This window comes from Entelurus aequoreus, linkage group LG10 (assembly GCF_033978785.1).
Source record: "Entelurus aequoreus isolate RoL-2023_Sb linkage group LG10, RoL_Eaeq_v1.1, whole genome shotgun sequence".
NCBI lineage: Eukaryota > Metazoa > Chordata > Actinopteri > Syngnathiformes > Syngnathidae > Entelurus > Entelurus aequoreus.
In genome coordinates, this window is record NC_084740.1 from 18,858,312 (window position 1) to 18,881,522 (window position 23,211).

At 41.7% G+C, this 23,211-nt stretch overlaps 1 protein-coding gene across 2 annotated transcripts in view; it reads right to left on the minus strand.

The window, feature by feature from the left end:
- Nucleotides 1-23,211, minus strand: part of sipa1l3 (signal-induced proliferation-associated 1 like 3) — a 190,434-nt gene that overhangs the window by 74,391 nt on the left and 92,832 nt on the right. For both annotated transcript variants that reach the window (XR_009827451.1, XM_062060235.1), the window contains exons 2-4: nt 21,477-22,137; nt 15,621-16,584; nt 8,741-8,871 (exon numbers count right to left, since the gene is read on the minus strand). Coding sequence is in view for 1 of the 2 variants with exons in the window: in XM_062060235.1 (XP_061916219.1) it covers nt 8,741-8,871; nt 15,621-16,584; nt 21,477-21,947 (1,566 nt within the window). In the remaining variant the exon portion in view is untranslated. The remainder of the gene's footprint in view (nt 1-8,740; nt 8,872-15,620; nt 16,585-21,476; nt 22,138-23,211) is intronic.

The window sequence follows — 23,211 nt, forward strand, 5'->3', positions numbered from 1 at the left end:
GACATTTTTCCAATAAAAAAATGATAGGCCCTTTTTCAAAGTTGCACAACTCCCACATTTCTCACCCGATTCCAACATTTCCACCTTCCACGCACTGCCCTCGCCCTGGACATTCAAGCCAACAGGTTTCCGGTAAAAAAAACAAAACAGTTTTCCCGGAATTACCAGGAACTTTTTCCCGCTGAAAATAAATAGGCAATTAAAAACCTCTTCATATCCCACATTTCTCACCCGATTCGAACATTTCCACCTTCCACACACTCCACTCGCCCTGGACATTCAAGCCAACATGTTGCCGGTGAAAAAAATTATCAGTTTTCCCGGAATCACCAGGAACGTTTTCCCGCTGAAAATGAATAGGCAATTAAAAACCTCTTTATATCCCACATTTCTTACCCGATTCGAACATTTCCACCTTCCACACACTCCACTCGCCCTGGACATTCAAGCCAACATGTTTCCGGTGAAAAAAATTACCAGTTTTCCCGGAATTACCAGGAACTTTTTCCCGCTGAAAATGAATAGGCAATTAAAAACCTCTTCATATCCCACATTTCTCACCCGATTCGAACATTTCCACCTTCCACACACTCCACTCGCCCTGGACATTCAAGCCAACATGTTTCCGGTGAAAAAAATTACCAGTTTTCTCAGAATTACCAGGAACTTTTTCCCACTGAAAATGATAAGGGAATTAAAAACCTCTTCATATCCCACATTTCTCATCCGATTCGAACATTTCCACCTTCCACACACTCCACTCGCCCTGGACATTCAAGCTAACATGTTTCCGGTGAAAAAAAATACCAGTTTTCCCGGAATTACCAGGAACTTTTCCCCGCTGAAAATGAATAGGCAATGAAAAACCTCTTCATATCCCACATTTCTTACCCGATTCGAACATTTCCTCCTTCCACACACTACACTCGCCCTGGACATTCAAGCCAACATGTTTCCGGTGAAAAAAAATACCAGTTTTCCCGGAATTACCAGGAACTTTTTCCTGTTGAAAATGAATAGGCAAAGAAAAACCTCTTTATATCCCACATTTCTTACCCGATTCGAACATTTCCACCTTCCACACACTCCACTCGCCCTGGACATTCAAGCCAACATGTTTCTGGTGAAAAAATACCAGTTTTCCCGGAATTACCAGGTTACCAAAAGCGCCTTATTGCAGTGAAACTTGCCAAGGGACATGTAAGCAAATATTAACATTGCTGTATGTATACTTTTGACCCAGCAGATTTGCTCACATTTTCAGTAGACCCATAATAAATTCATAAAAGAACCAAACTTCATAAATGTTGTTGTAGAAATGATTGGAAACTCAAGACAGCCATGACATTATGTTCTTTACAAGTGTATGTACACTTTTGACCATGACTGCATGTACATGTCATTTGAGGATTTTATTTTTTAATAAATTTGCAAAAAATTCTACATTTCTGTTTTTTTCCTGTCAAGATGGGGTGCTTAGTGTACATAAATAAGAAATTAAATGTTATTTTAGCAAATGGCTGCAATGAAACAAACAGCAAAACATTTAAAGGGGTCTGTTCACTTTCTATACCTACTGTACTTGTTAAATAAAACACCTGCCTTGTTTTTAATGAATACTTAGGCCTACTACGCCGCTGTATTTTAATTGTGGTCATTATGTTGGTACATGGAGAGACAAGTTTTTTCTGAGGTGGTTCTTACGAGCCAGCAACTGGAGGTTTACGGGTTCGATCCCCGCTTCCGCCACCCTAGTCACTGCTGTTGTGTCCTTGGGCAAGACACTTTACCCACCTGCTCCCAGTGCCACCCACACTGGTTTAAATGTAGCTTAAAGATGTACAGGTAGATAATGTATTTCACTATGTAAAGTGCTTTGAGTCTCTATGGCAAAATAAGGCCTGAAATGTGGGTGTCAGGGACAGACGCGGAAGGAGATTTTTTACAACAAAGTTCTAAAGCTTAGTGATGTATCAGATTTTTTTTTTTACCCCTTCGCGTTTATATTTCGCTGTGTTTGTTGCATTTTTGTTGATTGTAAAATATGTCCATGGAGAGGGGTGTGACGGTCATATGTTGTCAATATTCAGTGTTTTATCCTTCATAGTTAATATTGTAAATCCCACATTCTTTATTTTCATGTACATTCTGGGTGTCATTCCGTTTTTCAAGGCGGTCTGTCATAACGTGTTTAGCATTCAATCAGACATTATTGTGAGGTTTTGTATTAGTGTTCCTAAAAATAGGACCCAAGCACACATACTGTAGAGTATACAAAAAACTGTACAATATGTTCTGTATATTGTACAGTTTTTTGTATATTGTTTTTTATATTGTACAGGATTGCTTATTGTTTTTATTGGAGAGTAGTTTTTTTATTTCAATTCTTATTTTTTGATCTTTATTACTTATGTGATTTATTTTTCTGCCATATTTGTTTCCACTACCGCACCTTAAATTGGAGTCCTTAATCTCGTTATATGCAAATATTATGACTATAAAGTCCATTCTATTCTATTGTATTCTATTCTCACAGTTTACATGTATATTAAAGTTAAAGTTAAAGCATTAATGATTGTCACACACACACTAGGTGTGGTGAAATTATTCTCTGCATTTGACCCATCACTCTTGATCACCCCCTGGGAGGTGAGGGGAGCAGTGAGCAGCAGCGGTGGCCGCGCCAGGGAATAATTTTTGGTGATTTAACCCCCAATTCCATATCAATGTATATATGTTTGTGTGTGTGTGTGTGTGTGTATAAATATATGTGTACATAGACAGATAGATATATATACCGGCCCCCAGACACATTTTTTTCTCTAAATTTGGCCCCCCAAGTCAAAATAATTGCCCAGGCCTGCTCTAGACAAAAGCGCTATATAAATATAATTCACTTTACTTCATTTCACTTCGTGAAACAAGTTTGAGAACCACTGCTTTAGAAAGCAAACTCGTTCAAAATGAGTAAACACCACCCCTGCTGGTTGTAACTATGTAGTGCACTGCATTTTGCATCCATCAATTTTCTGCCGCTTGTCCCTTTTGGGGATGCGGGGGGTGCTGGAGCCTATCTCAGCTGCATTCAGGCGGAAGGCGGGGTACACCCTGGACAAGTCGCCACCTCATCACAGGGCCAACACAGATAGACAGACAACATTCACACTCACATTCTAGGGCCAATTTAGTGTTGCCAATCAACCTATCCCCAGGTGCATGTCTTTGGAGGTGGGAGGAAGCCGGAGTACCCGGAGGGAACCCACGCAGTCACGGGGAGAACATGCAAACTCCACACAGAAAGATCCCGAGCCCGGGATTGAACCCGGGACTACTCAGGACCTTTGTATTATCATTGAACAGGCATTACTGGCAAAGATTTACCAACAGCATTCAAAAATGTTGTGCTGACTTAAAAAGTGCGTGTTAAATGATTGGATTTTTCCTTTTGATTGCTCACACACACACGTCGACATTTAGCATGAGCACAAGAATACTAAGAAAACGAAGTTGTTGAAATGAGAAATTGCATCATTGATCCCTGTCCGTTGTATGTGAAGGGCAGCTGCAGCGTAGCGTTCGTGAAGCTAAACGGATGGATGATTAGTGGGTCTACCAGATGACGTATGGCCTGACAACTGCTGGATTGAAGCTGCATTCTTCCTTCAAGTCTCACACACATTTGCAGCATTACTCTGCGGGGATGTTTTTTAATATGTCCAGCTGTATTGGCGATTAATATTCCACTCGGTGGCGGGCTTTGAGGGAAATCGACCTGCTTCTGCAGCAGCGTGAGAGAGTATAAAAAGGTGGGGAGCAAAAGAGAAGGTCTGCCCACCTTGCTGCGTCAGCACTGCTGCACCGTGAATATGATGACTAAAAGTGGATGGATATTCCAGACCAGCTGTGCTTCGAGTCAGAGAGAATAAAGTCTGTCTTTTTTTCCCCATCCAGTGTGTGTGGGAACAAGAGCCCTGTCACAGGAGCTCTGTGTACTTAGACAGGGAAGCGGCACCATTGTTGCAGCAGCGCTAAGGTGATGAGGCCAGGCACCATGTAATCCGGCTAAAAACAACGCAACAGCGGCTGCAAAGTCAACACCCGCTGCTTATTGGAGTGACTGTGAAAGAGAACGACAGGTGGTTTATAGATGCAATATGTCCAAAGAATACTACTATGCTAACAGATCTGACGATTAGGTAATCCGATCATCATAATAACCGTGTATCCGCATAAAAGCACTGTTTGCATTTGCATCTGCTGCTGCCTTCCTTTGATATGACCACAGACAACGGGTACATTTACATACCAATTTAACGTAACGCTGCATTATCAGTCAGCGCAGACAGTTTCCCATTTCAAAACAGTATCGTAAAACAGTGACTACCACGTCGCATTGACCTTGTCACAATGACGGAGACACAGAAACAAATAAAAACAACGGAGGAAGAATGAGCGAATCCAGTGACGGGCCATGCGTTTCCCTCCTAGGCCTTCAGTGATGTCCGACTTCAATGATTACCTCTCAAAATACCATCATTGATGTCACCACATGACCATTGCTGGAGAAATACTATACAGAAACACATTTACGCCCTACTGGGTATTGAATTACGTCAACAGTCTACAAAACAGATTATTTTCTGGCGCATTAAAAAATCAATAAACCCGCATCAGCAATTAAAACATATCTTATGTGGTACTGTCAAAATTAAAATTGCAAAAAACATATCAAACATGAAAAAATAATGAAATAAAATATTTGAACTCACAATTTGTACAACACATTCGAGCTTCCGGGGTTGGCCGACATGGTCTCACAAGATGTAGTTTCTCTTTAAATATCCTTCTTGAAAATGGCCTTGCAAATATATGTGTTGTCTTGTCTAATCATAAAAGATGCAGGCAAGGCGTGTTGGCTGACTTCTTAAAGTGCTCGTCAATAATATCCAGCTACATTTAACAACCTAAACGTGGCTACTGTGCATTCTCTTCACTACTGTGGAATGCTGGGTAATGGAGTTCTTATGTTACCTAGCTCATAACATCACTATATATCTGCCACCTAATCAACGTTTTTGTTCTCCTTTGTGGGTCAACACTTTCTGCTAAGTTTCCACTTGTGATTGGATACTCACTTTGGTGAGTATCCAATCACAGTCTCGTTAACATCAGGCTACCTATCAATCAATCAATCGATCAATCAAAGTTTAGTAATGTAGCCCTAAATCACGAGTGTCTCAAAAGGGCTGCACAAGCCACAACGACATCCTCAGCTCAGATCCCACCTAGATAGGCTACTGTCAACAACTTGTGAGCTGATTGGCTATTGCAACTGTCTATCAACTGTATGTGTTCTCAAATACATCCGCTAACGGTCCCGATGAGTATCCAATCACAAGACGCGTAAATGTCACGTTCAACGTGGGGCCAGCTAGAAGGCCTTACTGACAACAACTCGTGATCTGATTTGCTATGGCAATTATCTATCAACTGTATGTGCCCGTTCACTTACAGTGCACGGACACCCGCATTGTTAATTCTGAAGGCCTCTGGCAGATTTGGTATAGAATGGCAACATAAGCTGAATTCTGATTGGATACAAACTAAAACTAAAAACAAAAGCACTGGAAGGAGCATAATATGACATGAAGAGAATATGAATACTTTTAGATATTTAGGGAAAGTAAATTACTTTTATCTTTAATTATGATCATGATTTCGGGTTATGCACAGAAGGCCTTGCTGGCCCTGACGGCACACCACTCATTGGATCGCTACAGCATTGTGGAAACCTGTTTATGTTTGTGTGAGCCAACTCAGCACACTAAAGTGTTACGTTTTACAAAACAAGGACTCCTACTGTGTTGCCTGTGTTATTCTTCTTCTGACAAATACACCGCAAGGTGGCGCTGCTAATAAATCCCGTGGCTCAATGCGCTCTAAAAAAAAAACACCCGCAGGGTGTTTACTACAAAGGTTTGATAGACACCTTTTGGGGACTTACAAACACAGGATTGCAAAACTTGAAAAAGATCGGTTTGGAAACATGGCCAACGTCAAACAAAACGTCTCTGCAGGAATACAGGCTACACTTAACAACTCCATCCATCCATTTTCTACCGCTTGTCCCTCTAAGGATGACGGGGATGCAGCTGCATTCGGGTGTACCCTGCACAAGTCCCCACCTCGTTGACTATAAATCCTTGACCATTTGTCGAATGATTATAAAACTTTAAAAGTCTATCCATCCATCCATTTTCTACCGCTTGTCCCCTTTGGGATCGCGGGAGGTGCTGGAGCCTATCTCAGCTGCAGTCGGACGGAAGGCGGGGTATACCCTGGACAAGTCGCCACCTCATCACAAAAAACTTTAGAAGTATCTGTTAAAAATGTCCCGTTTCATAATTATTGGCCTCTGGAACCAAATTGATTTTGAGTCCCGATCTGATGCTTTGAGATTATAGAACTAAATATGTTTCACAGTGAGTAACTAAAGTAAACACAATACCACATTTTTATAAAGCTGATCTTATTAAATGTAGAATTTGATGACACTGTAAATCAGATGATGTGTTACACTTGCGGTATTGATTGTGTGGTAGTTAATGTGGCCAACATTCTTTTCACAAAATAAGGTGGCTAGTGCACAATCATAATAATATTAATAATGGATTAGATTTATGTAGTTGGTGGTAAGCTACATTTGTAGCAACAGATGCACTGGGGTAGACTGACGGGAGCGTGGCTGCCAATTAGTGCCTACGGCCTCTCCGACCACCACCAGACATTCTTTCACATGTTTACACCAGTGTGAGCGGCACCGGGAGCAAGATGGGTTAAATGTCTTGCCCAAGGACACAACGGCCGTGACTAGGATGGCGGATGCTGGAATCAAACCAGGAACCAAACAAACCAAACCAAACAAAAGCAAAAATTTATTTGTAATAATGAGAACAAGAAAAATAAAAATAAAAATAATCAATCCAAACACTTTAGCATTCTTTGTATGCTGATACTGTATTGATAGTATCGTCATCTGGGTCGATCACCCCTACTTAACATTGAATATCGCGGTTAGCTTCTTGTGTTGTCCTGCTCAGTGTTTGTGTAGCAGGCTTAGCCATTCCTTTTCCACTAGTACTTCAGTAATAATGATAATTTAAATAAACTTAAGTTTATTTTCCGACATGGTGGTGAGGATTGATATATTAGAAGTGTCTTAGCACTGTGGTTTCATTGCAACTTGGGTCTCAAATTCGAGCCGTTGTTCCGACAGGACCCCCACCTCTTGCATGTGGGTAAGAAAAACTCTAAATGTAATCCTGTCTCCTTGAACGTACAACCTTTTTGAAGAAATCTTTCACGCGAGTACAGTCTTAAACCATGGGACACAGCTGCAGTGAAGATCAGTTAAAAAAGGAAAATATCAGCCCGATCCAGTCCCCTGATCCGGGATAAGGACATCTCTAGCATCTGTGTTACCTGTACAGTAGCATGTCTTCCAAAGCATTTTGGGCATGATGCTCGGGGGAGCCGCCGATGTCACTTACTGTGTATATGCTATAGCAGGGGTCGGCAACCCAAAATGAAAAGCCTTATATAAGTGTTATAATGAAGGCAACACATGACGTAATTGTCTATATTAGCTATAATAGCCTACTATCAAAATGATTATGTGTCGCAGGCTGAAGCAAATCTTTGTTGACAGAAATGTTGAAATATAATATTTATTCTACACATTTTTACAACATTAGAAACCATTAGTAAATCAGATGCTACTCAGAAGGTGAGATAACTCCTGGAAATTACTGGCTTTTAATGGCCAAAGGTATAGATGTGTGTGTCCAAGTTAAAGGAAACGGCAGGCTGCCTTCTTCTAATGGATTTATTACAATCCTTGCAAGTTGGATAATGTTTGCTGTGGTCTGGAACAACATGGCACACAAACAACTATCGGAAATGTGACATGAGACATGCAAAACTAAATTACATACAAAGAGGATAAAAGTAAATATACCTACAAATGAGGCAGAATGATGCAATATAACATACAACTAGCCTAAATAGCATGTTAGCATTGATTAGCGTGCAGTCATGCACTGACCAAATATGCCTGATTAGCACTCCAACAAGTCAATAACATCAACAAAGCACACCTTTGTGCATTCACACACAGCATAAAAGGTTTGGTGGACAAAATGAGACAAAGAAGGAGTGGAAGATTTTACACGTAAACAAACTGTTGCGTCACAGTCCACACTATGGTGAGTTCAAGAACTGCCGAAATGAGTAGGACAAATCGATTTTCACCAAATAATCTCATCAGTGAAGCATACACACAAACATATCCTACAGTGGGCTTTCTAGCAATTGGGAAGGTTTGTGTCATGTTTGTCCTCAAACAAAAAACATACTAAAACAACATTTTTTTTTCCCATTTTCAATCCTTTTAAAAAAATGCTCCAGGGAGCCACTAGGGCGACACTAAAGAGAGAGAGAAAGAGAGCCTCTGGTTGCTGACCCTCGTGCTATAGCAACAAAATAAGCAAGAATTAGCATGCGTGAATCTTTCAATGTTACAGTGTGGATAGGACTATACAGTAAACGTCCTTGACAGTGGTTTATAACACGTAAATGGCATTAGCTTGGAAGTACTGTATTAGAAACACTACAGTGAAGTGGAAAAGTGCAGAATACAATTCTTAATGACAAAAGCATAAAGCTGAGGGTGTGCACGTACCTCGCTCGTTCTCACGATCAGACGGTACTGATACTGGTCTTTCAGGTCTTTGGTGTCCTCCAATTTCTCCCTACGGATACTCACAGCCACAGGACCGAGCTTTTCATCCGTCCCGAAGTAGTTTGAATGTTCTGGTGGGGAAATTAAAGTGCTTTTAGACAGCAAAATGACGACACAGCAAAAACAAAACGACTATCAGGCTATCAGAACAATGCTAATTTTAAATCAAATTGTGCAACTTCATCAAGATACGTAAGGATTAATGATGGCGGCATATGTTGCCAAGGAAAGTGTGTTGGTGAATCATTCACACGCTGATGATGTAGAATCAAAAGAAACTGGCCCTCAATATCTTACTAGTTATTGTAAATGGGTTATACTTGTATAGCGCTTTTCTACCTTCAAGGTACTCAAAGCGCTTTGACACTATTTCCACATTCACCAATGCAAGGCCCTAACCACGACCCATCAGGAGCAAGGGTGAAGTGTCTTGCTCAAGGACACAACGGACCTGACGAGGATGGCGGAAGCTGGGGATCGAACCAGGAACCCTCAAGTTACATCAGTCTTTCCGTTCTGTCTACCTTGGAACCACTTTACTTACCACTGTAGTTACCGGACTACAATACTGTTCATTCAATGACTGTAAATAATGTAAAAACAAGAGTATAGAGAAGTCATACTGTTCCATTACCTTTGTTCATACTACTGTCACTACTCAACTGCCAAAGAACTGTAGACACCTTAATATTTGTTGCTTCCTATACTGTATATATAACATCCATCCATCCATTTTCTTCCGCTTATCCGAGGTCGGGTCGCGGGGGCAGCAGCCTAAGCAGATAAGCCCAGACTTCCCTCTCCCCAGCCACTTCGTCCAGCTCCTCTTGGGGGATCCCGAGGCGTTCCCAGGCCAACCAGGAGACATAGTCTTCCCAACGTGTCCTGGGTCTTCCCCTTGGCCTCCTGCCAGTCGGACGTGCCCTAAACACCTCCCTAGGGAGGCGTTCGGGTGGCATTCTGACCAGATGCCCGAACCACCTCATCTGGCTCCTCTCGATGTGGAAGAGCAGCGGCTTTACTTTGAGCTCCTCTCGGATGACAGAGCTTCTCACCCTATCTCTAAGGGAGAGCCCCGCCACCCGGCGGAGGAAATTATTTTCGGCCGCTTGTACCCGTGATCTTGTCCTTTCGGTCATAACCCAAAGCTCATGACCATAGGTGAGATGGGAACGTAGATCGACCGGTAAATTGAGAGCTTTGCCTTCCGGCTCAGCTCCTTCTTCACCACAACGGATCGATACAGCGTCTGCATTACTGAAGATGCCGCACCGATCCGCCTGTCAATCTCAAGATCCACTCTTCCCCCACTCGTGAGCAAGACTCCTTGAAGACTTGAACTCCTCCACTTGGGGCAAGATCTCCTCCCCAACCTGGAGATGGCACTCCACCCTTTCCCGGGCGAGAACCATGGACTCGGACTTGGAGGTGCTGATTTTCATCCAGTCGCTTCACACTCGGCTGCGAACTGATCCAGTGAGAGCTGAAGATCCTGGCCAGTTGAAGCCATCAGGACCACATCATCTGCAAAAAGCAGAGACCTAGTCCTGCAGCCACCAAACCGGATCCCCTCAACGCCCTGACTGCGCCTAGAAATTCTGTCCATAAAAGTTATGAACAGAATCGGTGACAAAGGGCAGCCTTGGCGGAGTCCAACCCTCACTGGAAATGGGTCCGACTTACTGCCGGCAATGCGGACCAAGCTCTGACACTGATCATACAGGGAGCGGACCGCCACAATCAGACAGTCCGATACCCTATATTCTCTGAGCACTCCCCACAGGACTTCCCGGGGGACACGGTCGAATGCCTTCTCCAAGTCCACAAAGCACATGAAGACTGGATGGGCAAACTCCCATGCACCCTCAAGGACCCTGCCGAGTGTGTAGAGCTGGTCTACCGTTCCACGACCAGGACGAAAACCACACTGTTCCTCCTGGATCCGAGGTTCCACTATCCGGCGTAGCCTTCTCTCCAGTACACCTGAATAGACCTTACCGAGAAGGCTGAGGAGTGTGATCCCACGATAGTTGGAACACACCCTCCGGTTCCCCTTCTTAAAGAAAGGAACCACCACCCTGGTCTGCCAAACCAGAGTATATACTGTATATACTGTTATACTATTTGATCTTGCACTGGTACTGTATTTGACTACTGTACTTCTACTTGTACTGATACCTCTACCATAACTACTCTAACTTATTGTGCAACGTATTGTCTTGTAATTAATGTACATCAGAGCTATTCAAATTGTTGTATTTTTCTGTAGTTAGTGTATTAGATTCTGTAACTAGTGTTTGGATCCCACTGTACGCAATATCCGAAGAGCATGGAAAAAAGCATTTCACTGTGGTGTACTCTGCATGTGACAAATAAAACTTGAAACTTATACTTTATTTGTGATCTTGGACACGTTTGTATAGAAAATGTAATGTTGTTGTACTTTTTAAATGCAATGACAATAAAGTTCCATTCAATTCCTATTCCAGAGTTATCCGCCCACTTTACGCGCATCGTATGTCCTTTTTCTAAACCCCGTGAGCTAAGCCTTTTCAATGCTTACCAAGTTCAAACTTTAACTCTCTAGATACCGTAGTCGGGTGGAGCCCGCTGCCCAGAAAGGACAATGGCCTCCTTACATATCAGTCAAGTTTGCTTCGCTTCCATGCCGTATCTTGTGCTGATAATTGGTATTTCCACAATAATATGGAAATATCAATGGACTTGTACGAGCTCACCCAAGTGGAGGGAGTTTGGCTGGAAAGGTTTGATCAGATTTTTTTATTACACCTTCTCAGAAGTCTCATTATGATAACTCCCCTGCCTGTTGGAGAAATTGTGGGAATTAAAATGCAAACCACTACCATGTTTTCTGGGACTGCTCCACCATAAAGGACTATTGGAAAGAGATAAACCAAGCTCTACAGCAGTGTTTTTCAACCACTGTGGGAGATGATATAATTTCACCTAATTGGGTTAAAAATAGAGATGCCGATAAATGGTTTAAAATGTAATATCGGAAATTATCGGCATAGTTTTAAAAAAAATTTTTTTTATTCATTAATCTATTTATATATATATTTTTAAATCAACATAAAAAACACGAGATACACTTACAATTAGTGCACCAACCCAAAAAACCTCCCTCCCCCATTTACACTCATTCACACAAAAGCGTTGTTTCTTTCTGTTATTAATATTCTGGTTCCTACATTATATATCAATATATATCAATACAGTCTGCAAGGGATACAGTCCGTAAGCACACATGATTGTGTGTGCTGCTGGTCCACTAATAGTACTAAACTATAACAGTTAATTTGACTCATTTTCATTACGGTAATTACTAGTTTCTACGTAACTGTTTTTATATTGTTTTACTTTCTTTTTTATTCAAGAAAATGTTTTTAATTTATTTATCTTATTTTATTTGATTAATTTTTTTAAAAAGGACCTTATCTTCACCATACCTGGTTGTCCAAATTAGGCATAATAATGTGTTAATTCCACGACTGTATATATCGGTATCGGTAATTAAGAGTTGGACAATATTGGAATATCGGATATCGGCAAAAAAGCCATTATCGGACATCCCTAGTTAAAAATATTTTTTTCAAACCAGTAATTATAATCCGCAAATAATGTGCCGTTGTTGAGTGTCTGTGCTGTCCAGAGCTCGGCAGAGTAACCGTGTAATACTATTCCATATCAGTAGGTGGCAGCAGGTAGCTAATTGCTTTGTAGATGTCGGGAACATGGTTTGTCGTGATCTCAATACGCAGGCGACAGTGGGAGGCAATGTGAAGGTAAAAAAAAAAGGTATCTAACGCTTAAACCAAAAATAAACACAAGGCGAGTGCCGCTAAGAAAAGGCATTGAAGCTTAGGGAAGGCTATGCAAAACGAAACTAAAACTGAACTTGCTGCAAAGTAAACAAAAACAGAATGCTGGAAGACAGCAAAGACTTACAGTGTGTGGAGCAGACGGCGTCCACAAAGTACATCCGCACATGACATGACAATCAACAACTTAAATATTCTTGATTGCCAAAACAAAGCCGCTGCGGGGAATAGCGTTCAAGGAAGACATGTAACTGCTACAGGAAATTACCAACAAAACAGAAAAAGCCAACAAAATAGCAAGACAAGAACTAAAACACTACACACATGAAAACAGCAAAAAAGTCCAAATAAGTCAGGATGTGATAGGAGGTGACAGTACACCCACTTTGAGACAAGAGCTATAGTGATGCATGGTTGGTTATGGTTTAAATTCATATCCAACAATTGCGAAAACGACTTATTATTGTCAATATCAGCTACTGAGTTTCCTTTTTCAATGATTTCTGCTGGTGGTGTGCCTCTGGATTTTTTCAATGAAGAAAATATGCCTTGGCTCAGAAAAGGTTGAAAAACTCTGCTCTACAGGATATTTTCAAATGTGAAATACCCCTTGAAAGTAAGACCCTGTTTTTCGGACATGTACCTCAGGACTTGCGGAAAAAAGATAAACATCCTACTGGTGGCCTGTAAAAAGACCATTACTACGAAATCGATATCCCAGGAGAGCCCAACTTTGAAGCAATGGATGGAAACAATGGACATATATAAAATGGAGAAGATAACTGCTTTTATTAATTATAAATTGGAGAAATGTACTTCATACTGGGAAAACTGGGTCAATCAAGTCACGCCCCATAAGCCTGACTTTCAGCACGGTGGTACAGGGGTTAGTGCATGTGCCACAATACGAAGGTCCTGAGTTCAATCCCAGGCTCGGGATCTTTCTGTGTGGAGTTTGCATGTTCTCCCCGTGACTGCGTGGGTTCCCTCCGGGTACTCCGGCTTCCTTTGTCTATCTGTGTTGGCCCTGTGATGAGATGGCGACTTGTCCAGGGTGTACCCCGCCTTCCGCCCGAATGCAGCTGAGATAGGCTCCAGCACCCCCTGCGACCCCAAAAGGGACAAGCGGTAGTAAATGGATGGATGGACAGTGATTGTACTGCTTAAAAAAATACAATAAAAGATTACTCCCTATATGTGTGTATATGTATATCTGTTTATATTATTTTATTTTATTTCTGATTATTATTATTAATAATGTATTATTATTTATTTTTTATTTATTTAATTGATGTATTTGCAAATACTACTTAGTTTTTCTGCTGTTTCTTTCTTTTTTTTGGGTGGGGGGTGGTATGGTTGGGATATAAACAAAAAAAAACATTTTGACATTTAGGGCAGACAACAGATATATGATGTATGTGAATATGATGTAATGGATAGGAATGTCTGATGCTAGATGTCAATAAAAATAAAATAAAAAAAAGAAAGGAAATGTCCTCTTTTTAATGGGCGTTCAGGACATGCATCCTGCAGGAAGCCAAAGGAGGGACATATTTTTGGAGCGATAACCTTTACGCGTTTGGCTGCTGGGGCTGTCTCATTTACCACACATACAGCGCACGCTAACTCGCACACACGCTCCGAACAGTGTGTGTGACTAATTAAGATGCAGCCAGATGATGTTTGCCGAGGGGACATTTCATACACACATAAGGTCCAATGAGGTGATGAGAAATGCAATTCATCTTTTAAATTAGTCTTACTTCTTAATGTGATGAATACATTGAGTTTAACTAGATGTAATGTTGAAATTGCTATCCTGGTGAGACGAGTAGCGTATTATCGGCTTCAAGTTTGCCAACAGTCCTGTGGCGGCAAGATGTGTGAATAAAAAAAATCCTGGGATAGCTGCCAGTTTGGATCCCTTTGCAATGCTCGGGCCCAGCTGGATATGAACTGTCAAAGGATGAACTGGTGGGATTGTCAGTGGCAGAACTAAACCATATGCAGCATCTCACAAATTTCAGGAACTACGTTATCATATATACACACACCATAATAAGACTCCTATGTTTATTGCGCCGACAATCCTTCAAGCGGTGCGGCTTCATAGCTTACCAAAGTCGTACTAAAACATTTTGATAGATTTTTTAGCGCCGTGTGTCCAGCCATCCATTTTATAACGCTTGTCCTGTTCGGGGTCGCGGGGGTGCTGGAGCCTATCTCAGCTGCATTCGGGCGGAAAGCGGGGTACACCCTTGACAAGTCACCACCTCATCACAGGGCCAACACAGATAGACAACATTCACACACTAGGGCCCATTTAGTGTTGCCAATCATCCTATCCCCAGGTGCATGTCTTTGGAGGTGGGAGGAAGCCGGAGTACCCTGAGGGAACATGCAAACTCCACACAGAAAGATCCCGAGCCCGGGATTGAACTCAGGACCTTCGTATTGTGAGGCACATGCACTAACCCCTGTTATCGTTATCGTCCGGAAAATACGGTATCTCTGCAAATGCCACACTTTATGCAGATCCCAAATACACACACAGGTACCAAAAGGTTAGAAAAGTTGGTTTTGCATAATAGGTCTCCTTTGACAGACATGTTAGAACTATACACTATTTTTTTTTAGAAATGGCGACATCTTCTTGACTACAACTGAATGCAAATGGCGGACTCGTGCAAAGCTCTCCGGGTAAACCTTTGTCACTAAATCCTCAAATTACAAACGGCTCGTTTGGAGAAAGTTTGGAAGAAGGCAAGATAGTTTTATAAATACCTCTGCCATGCCTCCTCACATTTTAAGGACTCCCATATGGACAAAAACCAGCCAATAGGTAAGAAAAGATTATTTTTGGGTAATATCACTCCCTTAAGATATGCAGTTATACAATGGTTGTTGAAATGTACTCACTTTTGTGAGATTTTGTATACATTCACACTGGATCATAGAGTATTTGTGTGTGTTACCTTTCCCATGAAAGTAGTTCCTGTAGTACCTGGCCCCCAGGTCAACATGCTCTATGCTGTACTCCTTAAGTCTGTCCAGGCGTGTGACCTGCTGTTCTATAGGCACTTCCAGCACAGAGATACTGGCGTTACTTCTCCTCAGCCAACCGCTTGCTCCATCTCCGCCTCCCTCCCCTCGCTCTGCTGATGAACTGAGGAAGCTGATGTTGCGCTCGCCGTGACCCCCAGTCTCATTGAGAAAGTGGGGGCAGCTGAGGAGCAGCGGGCCTGAGCTGTGAGCTCTGGGAGGAAGGTCCGTAGGGTCCACGGCCAGAGAGGACATGGTTGAACTACCATCCAGACCCATAGTTAAGTCCTCAATGCTGGCGTACACAGGTTCAGCCAAGGATCTGGATACAGACATGGACACTGAGGCAGCTGATGCCCCTGTGGCTGTGTTCCTTCTTTGGGTCACATAGCCTCGCTGGGCTGCAGCCTCATGAAGGTCAAACAGGATACTCTGTGCGTCATAGTGGACAAAGCTCTTGGGGCACACCCAGACTTTGTAGGATGCTTCTGATGAACCCCGTCCCCCGTCCTCAGTCATCTCCCCTTTCCCCCCATCCTGCTCCACTCGACTGGCGCTGCGGAGTTTTCGGAATAACGAGGATGTTCCCAGTGAAGATTCCGTCCCGCCACTTTTCTTCCTGACTCGCTCGCCTCCGTCCTTCCTCTGCTCGTCCCCGGTCAGGGTGGAACCGAGCGAGGGAGCACCGGAGAGGGTTGTGGTCTGCGCGGAGTCTGCGGCATATAGCAGGTCTTTGAGGCGCGTGGGGGCTGAGCTGCGCTGGTCAGGCCTCTCCTGGTGGAACTGGGTGAGCATGTCGAAAAAGCTTTGGTCAGGGATACCCTGGATGTCGATGGAGGAAGTGCTGCCGTACTCTCTGAACAAGGTCCCCATCGTTCCTCCACCACGGACCTCAACCTTGGAAAGGGAAGCAGACAGGTGCATAACTGTTCTGTTACAACTAAAAGTTGTAAACTCTTGGTGTCGAAGTGTGTTGTGCTTATTGCTTGTTATTTAATTAACATTATTACATGTGTGTATGTCGCCATCATGTGGTCAGGGAAGTTACTACAGAGAAGTGTGTACTTTGAATCAAACTTTATTAACCGGAAGTTGCATAAGCCAAGCAGAGAAATCTACGGTGCCAGCACGTACTTTATGGTGGTTATTTTCGAAGAAATACTGCATATATATTTTGTTTAAGACTGCATAGGCGGTATGTATCATAAGTTGAACTTTGAAACGTGGTTTTTGTCTAAAATATTTCCAGCTAAATTTACGATTTGTGATGTATAATGAGATCTTTGTCATGCTCATTATCGATAATTTGCGATGTCATCTAAGATGGCGTCGTAGTACAAATTCACTTTTGTTTACCTTCTCATGCCTTGTAAGGTAGCGTTACAGAATATATATGAACACATTTGCATAACATATGTATATATTGACAGTATTGTTCGTCTTTTTAGTTTCACCCTTTTGAATGTCAATAAACCTGGTCTCCAGAGTCGTGATGTAAGAAAGGTGTTAAACAGCCCTTGCATCAGACATGCACCCCTAACGGCACAATAACACTCTTTGGTTTGCTTTGATTATTTTTTTAATTTGTGAAAAGTAGGCCTAATAAACAAGATCTTTCCCACACCCCAATACTCACTTTACCAATTTTAATATGAAAACACCGCCCAATGCAAAATGCATTTAGTATAAAATAGTCCCTTTGCATATTTTTAGTCCATTTGTTAAAACTTGCATGATTTAAAATAAGTATTTTTATTTACCTGCAAATCACAGACACAAACAAATCTGTGGCTTTCTTCCTTTGCGTTTTAAGTAATTAAGACAGAACCAATGCAAGGAAAAAGTACTACTGCATTGTAAGAGTGGAGATGTCCCAATCAAAAATGTTGGCCTCCGATTCATATACGATTTCCATTCCCGGATGCGATACTTTAAACAATAGATTATAGAAGTGAAAACATTTCAAATAACTTGAGTAGGTGTAACAGAGTTAAAATACACCTTTGTTATTTATTATATTTTGTTTGTGTATTTTATCTTCAAATAGTTCTCTTTTCTGCTCGCCTGTGAGAGGACGGTTTGAAATCTTTTTGTCCCTCCTGAGCTCCTGTAGTCCTCCAGGGTTGTGTAGCCCCTCCCTTCTTCCCCTCACAGAAAAGTTCTACATGGCTGAGGGTGAGTCTCGGTCGGGCGATCCCACCGACATTTTGTTTGTTTATCGGTAGAAATTAGGTCTTTAATTAATGAATGTGTGTACCAAGAACGTGAATATGTTTACCTGCGTTGTCCTCTAGTTTTAAGTTAGGATTCCAGGTAACATTTAACATCGCTAATATTGGCGCCAACCGGCCGCTCTTTGTTGTATGAGATTTGTTCAGTGTGTGTGTGCTTACGTGCGTAGGTAACGAGTGTTATTCTGTGTGTTTAGGCGTAAGCCAAAGAAAGACGGGATACCGACATTGTCTGATTGTCGCCCGCAGGTTTGTGGTTTTATTTTATTTTCTAAGGTTTTAACTATATCAAATGCTGCATGTTTTGTTCTGCCACGGAATGGTGCTTAGAATGTACATTTCAATATTTTACAGACCGTTTGTATCTGTCTTTTTCATCGTAAATTGTTAAAGATGTATATGTACAGAAAATTTTTACATGGCTGAGGGCGTAAGCCAAAGAAAGACGGGAAACCGACATTGTCTGATTGTCGCCCGCTGGTTGGAAGGAAAATAAATAAAGCTGAGAACAGTGGAAAAAGTCTCATCATTGTGCCGACCCAGAACAGTTACATAAACACATTTTATGAAGCTTATCTTATCAATTTAGAATTTGCTAATATTGTTGTCATCAGTTGGGGACATCTCTGCGCTGCTGACCTGTCTCCGCTCGGGATGGTCTCCTGCTGGCCCCACTATGGACTGGACTCTCACTATTATGTTAGATCCACTATGGACTGGACTCTCACTATTATGTTAGATCCACTATGGACTGGACTCTCACACTATTATGTTAGAGCCACTATGGACTGGACTCTCACAATATTATGTTAGATCCACTATGGACTGGACTCTCACAATATTATGTTAGATCCACTATGGACTGGACGCTCACACTATTATGTTAGATCCACTATGGACTGGACTCTCACAATATTATGCTAGATCCACTATGGACTGGACTCTCACACTATTATGTTAGATCCACTATGGACTGGACTCTCACAATATTATGTTAGATCCACTATGGACTGGACTCTCACACTATTATGTTAAATCCACTATGGACTGGACTCTCACACTATTATGTTAGATCCACTATATACTGGACTCTCACAATATTATGTTAGATCCACTATGGACTGGACTCTCACACTATTATGTTAGATCCACTATAGACTGGACTCTCACACTATTATGTTAGATCCACTATGGACTGGACTCTCACAATATTATGTTAGATCCACTATGGACAGGACTCTCACAATATTATGCTAGATCCACTCAATGTCCATTGCACCGGTTTTTCCTTGCCCTGATGTGGGATCTGAACCGAGGATGTTGTTGTGGCTTGTGCAGCCCTTTGAGACACTTGTGATTTAGGGCTATACAAATAAAAATGTATTGATTGATTGATTGATAATTCTAGATGACATATTAAATGTATGGTATTGAATGCTACATACGTAAAACACATGGAATAAAGTGGCTAATGCACAATAACTAAACAAAGCAAAAACTACTACAAGTCGCGCTGCAAATATTGAACTTTTGAGCCAAGCTATGCCGAAATAATGGATTGTTTACCCAAATCAACTGGACACATCCCCGGACAGCTGGACCAAACGGACAACTGTCCATCAAGTAAGTCACTATACTATTGATCATGATACATGATACCCTACAGTGCATATGCTGTCAAGCTAGCTGTGTACAAACAAAACATGAAATGTGGGCTAATACTTAACAGATACTCTAATATGATTGTTCATGTTTTTCAGTCAGTCCAGATTGGTATCTTACCGCATTGTTGTGCATTACAAAATCAAACACGTTTCGTGCTTGCTTATCTCATCTCATAATGGTTGTGAATGAAAAGTGAAGTTCCCTTTTTAATGTATTTCAAACACGCTATATATACAGAAGGGGGAACATTTTACTTTTGTTTAATCAAATTTGGATAGATTTATTTTAGGAGCAAAATGCAATCCCTTTTCGCACATGTGCAGCAGGTTTTGTTTTTGTAAATCGCAAGATCTATTTTTAGACACATTTGCGAGTAAATTTGTCGCACTGTACAGTACTGCAGATTAGGGCTGCAACTAACGATTAATTTGATAATCGATCAATCTATCGATTATTACTTCGATTGATCGATTAATAACCGGATAAAAGAGACAAACTACATTTCTATCCTATCCAGTATTTTATTGAAAAAAAACCAGCATACAGGCACCATACTTATTTTGATTATTGTTTCTCAGATGTTTGTAAATGTTGCAGTTTATAAATAAAGGTTTATTAAAAAAAACCAAAAAAAAACCTCTGCGCATGCGCATAGCATAGATCCAACATATCGATGACTAAATTAATCGGCAACTATTTTAATAATCGATTTTAATCGATTTAATCGATTAGTGACTAGGACTGAATTTGGCAAAAGAGCTTTTGGCATTGCTGCCCCTATGGCATGGAATGCATTGCAGACGAAACTGAAACTTACAGAACTACTTCCATTTGGAGCCTTCCGTTCTGTCCTGAGGGACAAACAGCGAGAGACGTTTGCACAGTGCCTGTGTTTTTAAAGATGTAAATCTCTGTTGTTTTACGGTTCTCTTATGTATTTTAAAATGTATGTCTTAATGTATTATTTTTGAAAGTGCTCTGTGACATGTGCTGTTGACCTCTTGGCCAGGTCACCCTTGTGAAAGAGATCTTGATCTCAATGGGTTTTCTTATGTGGTTAAATAAAGGTTCTAGTCGTTGCAGCCCTACTGCTGATATAAACTTTCAAGGCCATTTTCCATAAGGACATTTCAAGAGAAGCTAGATCTCGTGAGACGAGGTCGGCCGACCGGTGAAATGGTTTGTCTGCCACTTCCAATCGAATCAACCAACTTTGAGCGGTATCTGTGGCTTACGGCTTACGATGGGTTCTGCAAATTGTGAGTTCAAATTTTAGATTTTTTTTTTAGGCGTATTTGCTTACGTTACGTACATTGAGTAAGTTGTTTACATAAGTGAGTTGAACAGTGGCGGGTCGTGCGTTTCCCACGTAGGCCTTCAGTGATGTCCGACTTCAATAATTACCACTCAAAATACCATAATTGATGTCACCACATGACCATTGCTGGAGAAATACTATATAGGAACACATTTACGTCCTACTGGGCATCTATTTTATTTATGTTATGTAATTCTGTGACCTGTGCTGTTAATACCCATCTTGACTAACTGGCTTAATAAAAGTGTTTACAGTACACTTGTCATTCACTTCAATTTCAGTGAATCTCGCTCAAAAATGAATATCTTTATATGTATACTTTCACCGGAAAATATATCGAGATATATATCGAATAGCTAGTTTAAGTAAAAATATATTGAGGTGTACTTTTACATTCATATCACCCAGCCCTTTGTGAAAGCTGCAGTCACATTGAGCCAGCAGGATGACACCTGCAGTTAGCACTACTTCGTTTCTGCCGCTTGAAGTTTAAAGCTAGAACGCCTAAAAAAATGCACCAATGACGTATGCTTTGATCTATGACACATTATAAAAGCCACATAGGAAGATCTCACCTCGTTCTCATCCTGTTCACTCAGGGTCACCTCACTATTGGAGCGCTGCCTCAGTGGTGGGAAGACACGTAAGCTCAGGGGTGAACTTCTCTCAGTAGCAAACCCACCGCCTCTAAACTCCACATCTTTGGACCATCGCCGTGGCAACCTGGCCACGCCGCCCCGCACCAACCTGACGTCGGATGACGAGATCGACGTGGCGCGGGCGTCGCCATTGTGATTGTTGTTCATTTGTCCGTTTTCAAGCAGCGACTCTCTGGAGTGGGCCCGACGGGGGGGCCACTCGGCAATCCGAGCACGGACACCCATTTTGGGCACTGAGATGCGTGATGGCATGCTCGCATCTGTGGGGACCAGGTGGCCATTAGGGGTGTGCCGAAACAGGGCGTGCGGAGGCAACGCTCCATCACCTCCCCTGTCCAGAAGGTCTGAGGAAGTGCAGGTGACCCCTCTGTCTCTGTAGTTGTTCATGGTGCCCCAGGGGAGCTCAGGGCAATACGGAGGCCAGGTGGGCAAGGGGCTGGCATCCCATGTCAGGATGGATGCAAGAATGTTCTGTGTCCAGTGTCGAAATACATCACTGTTAGTTGCAAGGATCACTTTACCAATCCAGCCTGGAGACAATGTATCCTTCTTGGATGATTTTAAGTCCAATACAGATCTGTGGAAAGAAAACAAAGCATGACATAAGCATTCACAGTCAATGTATTTCACTCTTAAGAGTTTTAGCTTGTATGAACTAAATTCAGTTTAATGGAAAAGTAAAACCGTGCACTAATTGTGGGGCGTAGCAATAAAACAACGTGAGACAGAGTAAGAGCAAGAGACTAGATAATAAGGTGCAGGCAGGGATATGACAGAGGATTTTTTCCCGTTGAGGCTAATCTTCTGAAAGCTGACAAGGGATGTTATTATCACTCACACTGTGCACTCAAGTGCATGCGCATGTACTTGTAAACACTCATATACCCGACGGGCACTGAGTCTCTGACAGCTCTTCTGCCGATTGAAACTACCACACCACTCGGCTGTTATCAGAAAATGCAAAAAGAGGTACAATTGCGCGAGAGCATATAACTAAAACTCATGGCAAAGCATCTTGAGGTATTACGACTGAGGTGAGGAAAGTGCGTGTCCTGGTGTTGATTGGTTTAGCGGAAAGACTACTTCCACTCTTGGTTGTCCTCAGCAGGGTTCACAGTAGGGCTGGGCGATATGGCCTTTTTTTAATATCTGGATATTTTTAGGCCATGTCACGATACACGATATATATCGGGATATTTTGCCTTAGCCTTGAATGAACACATGATGCATATAATCACAGCAGTATGATGATTCTATGTGTCTACATTAAAATATTCTTCTTCATACTGCATTAATATATGCTCATTTTAAACTTTCATGCAGAGAGGGAAATCACAACTAAGTCAATTTAGCAAAAGTGTATTTATTAAACAGTTATTAAGCAGTGGCACAAACATTCATGTCATTTCAAAACAGAAAGTGCAAGATTGTCAGAGACATTTTAAAACAAGCTATTAGTGCACTTTTGTGCATGATGTCACTAAGATGACATATCAAAACAACACTAAATTAAAGTGCACTTTTTGTACAGAACGCCACTACAATAGTATAAAACAAATAAAGTGCACTTTTGTGCATGATGTCACACAAGATATTTCAATAACTGTCAAATAAAAATGAGCTGCATAATAGGAAATCAAATAGTGTATGT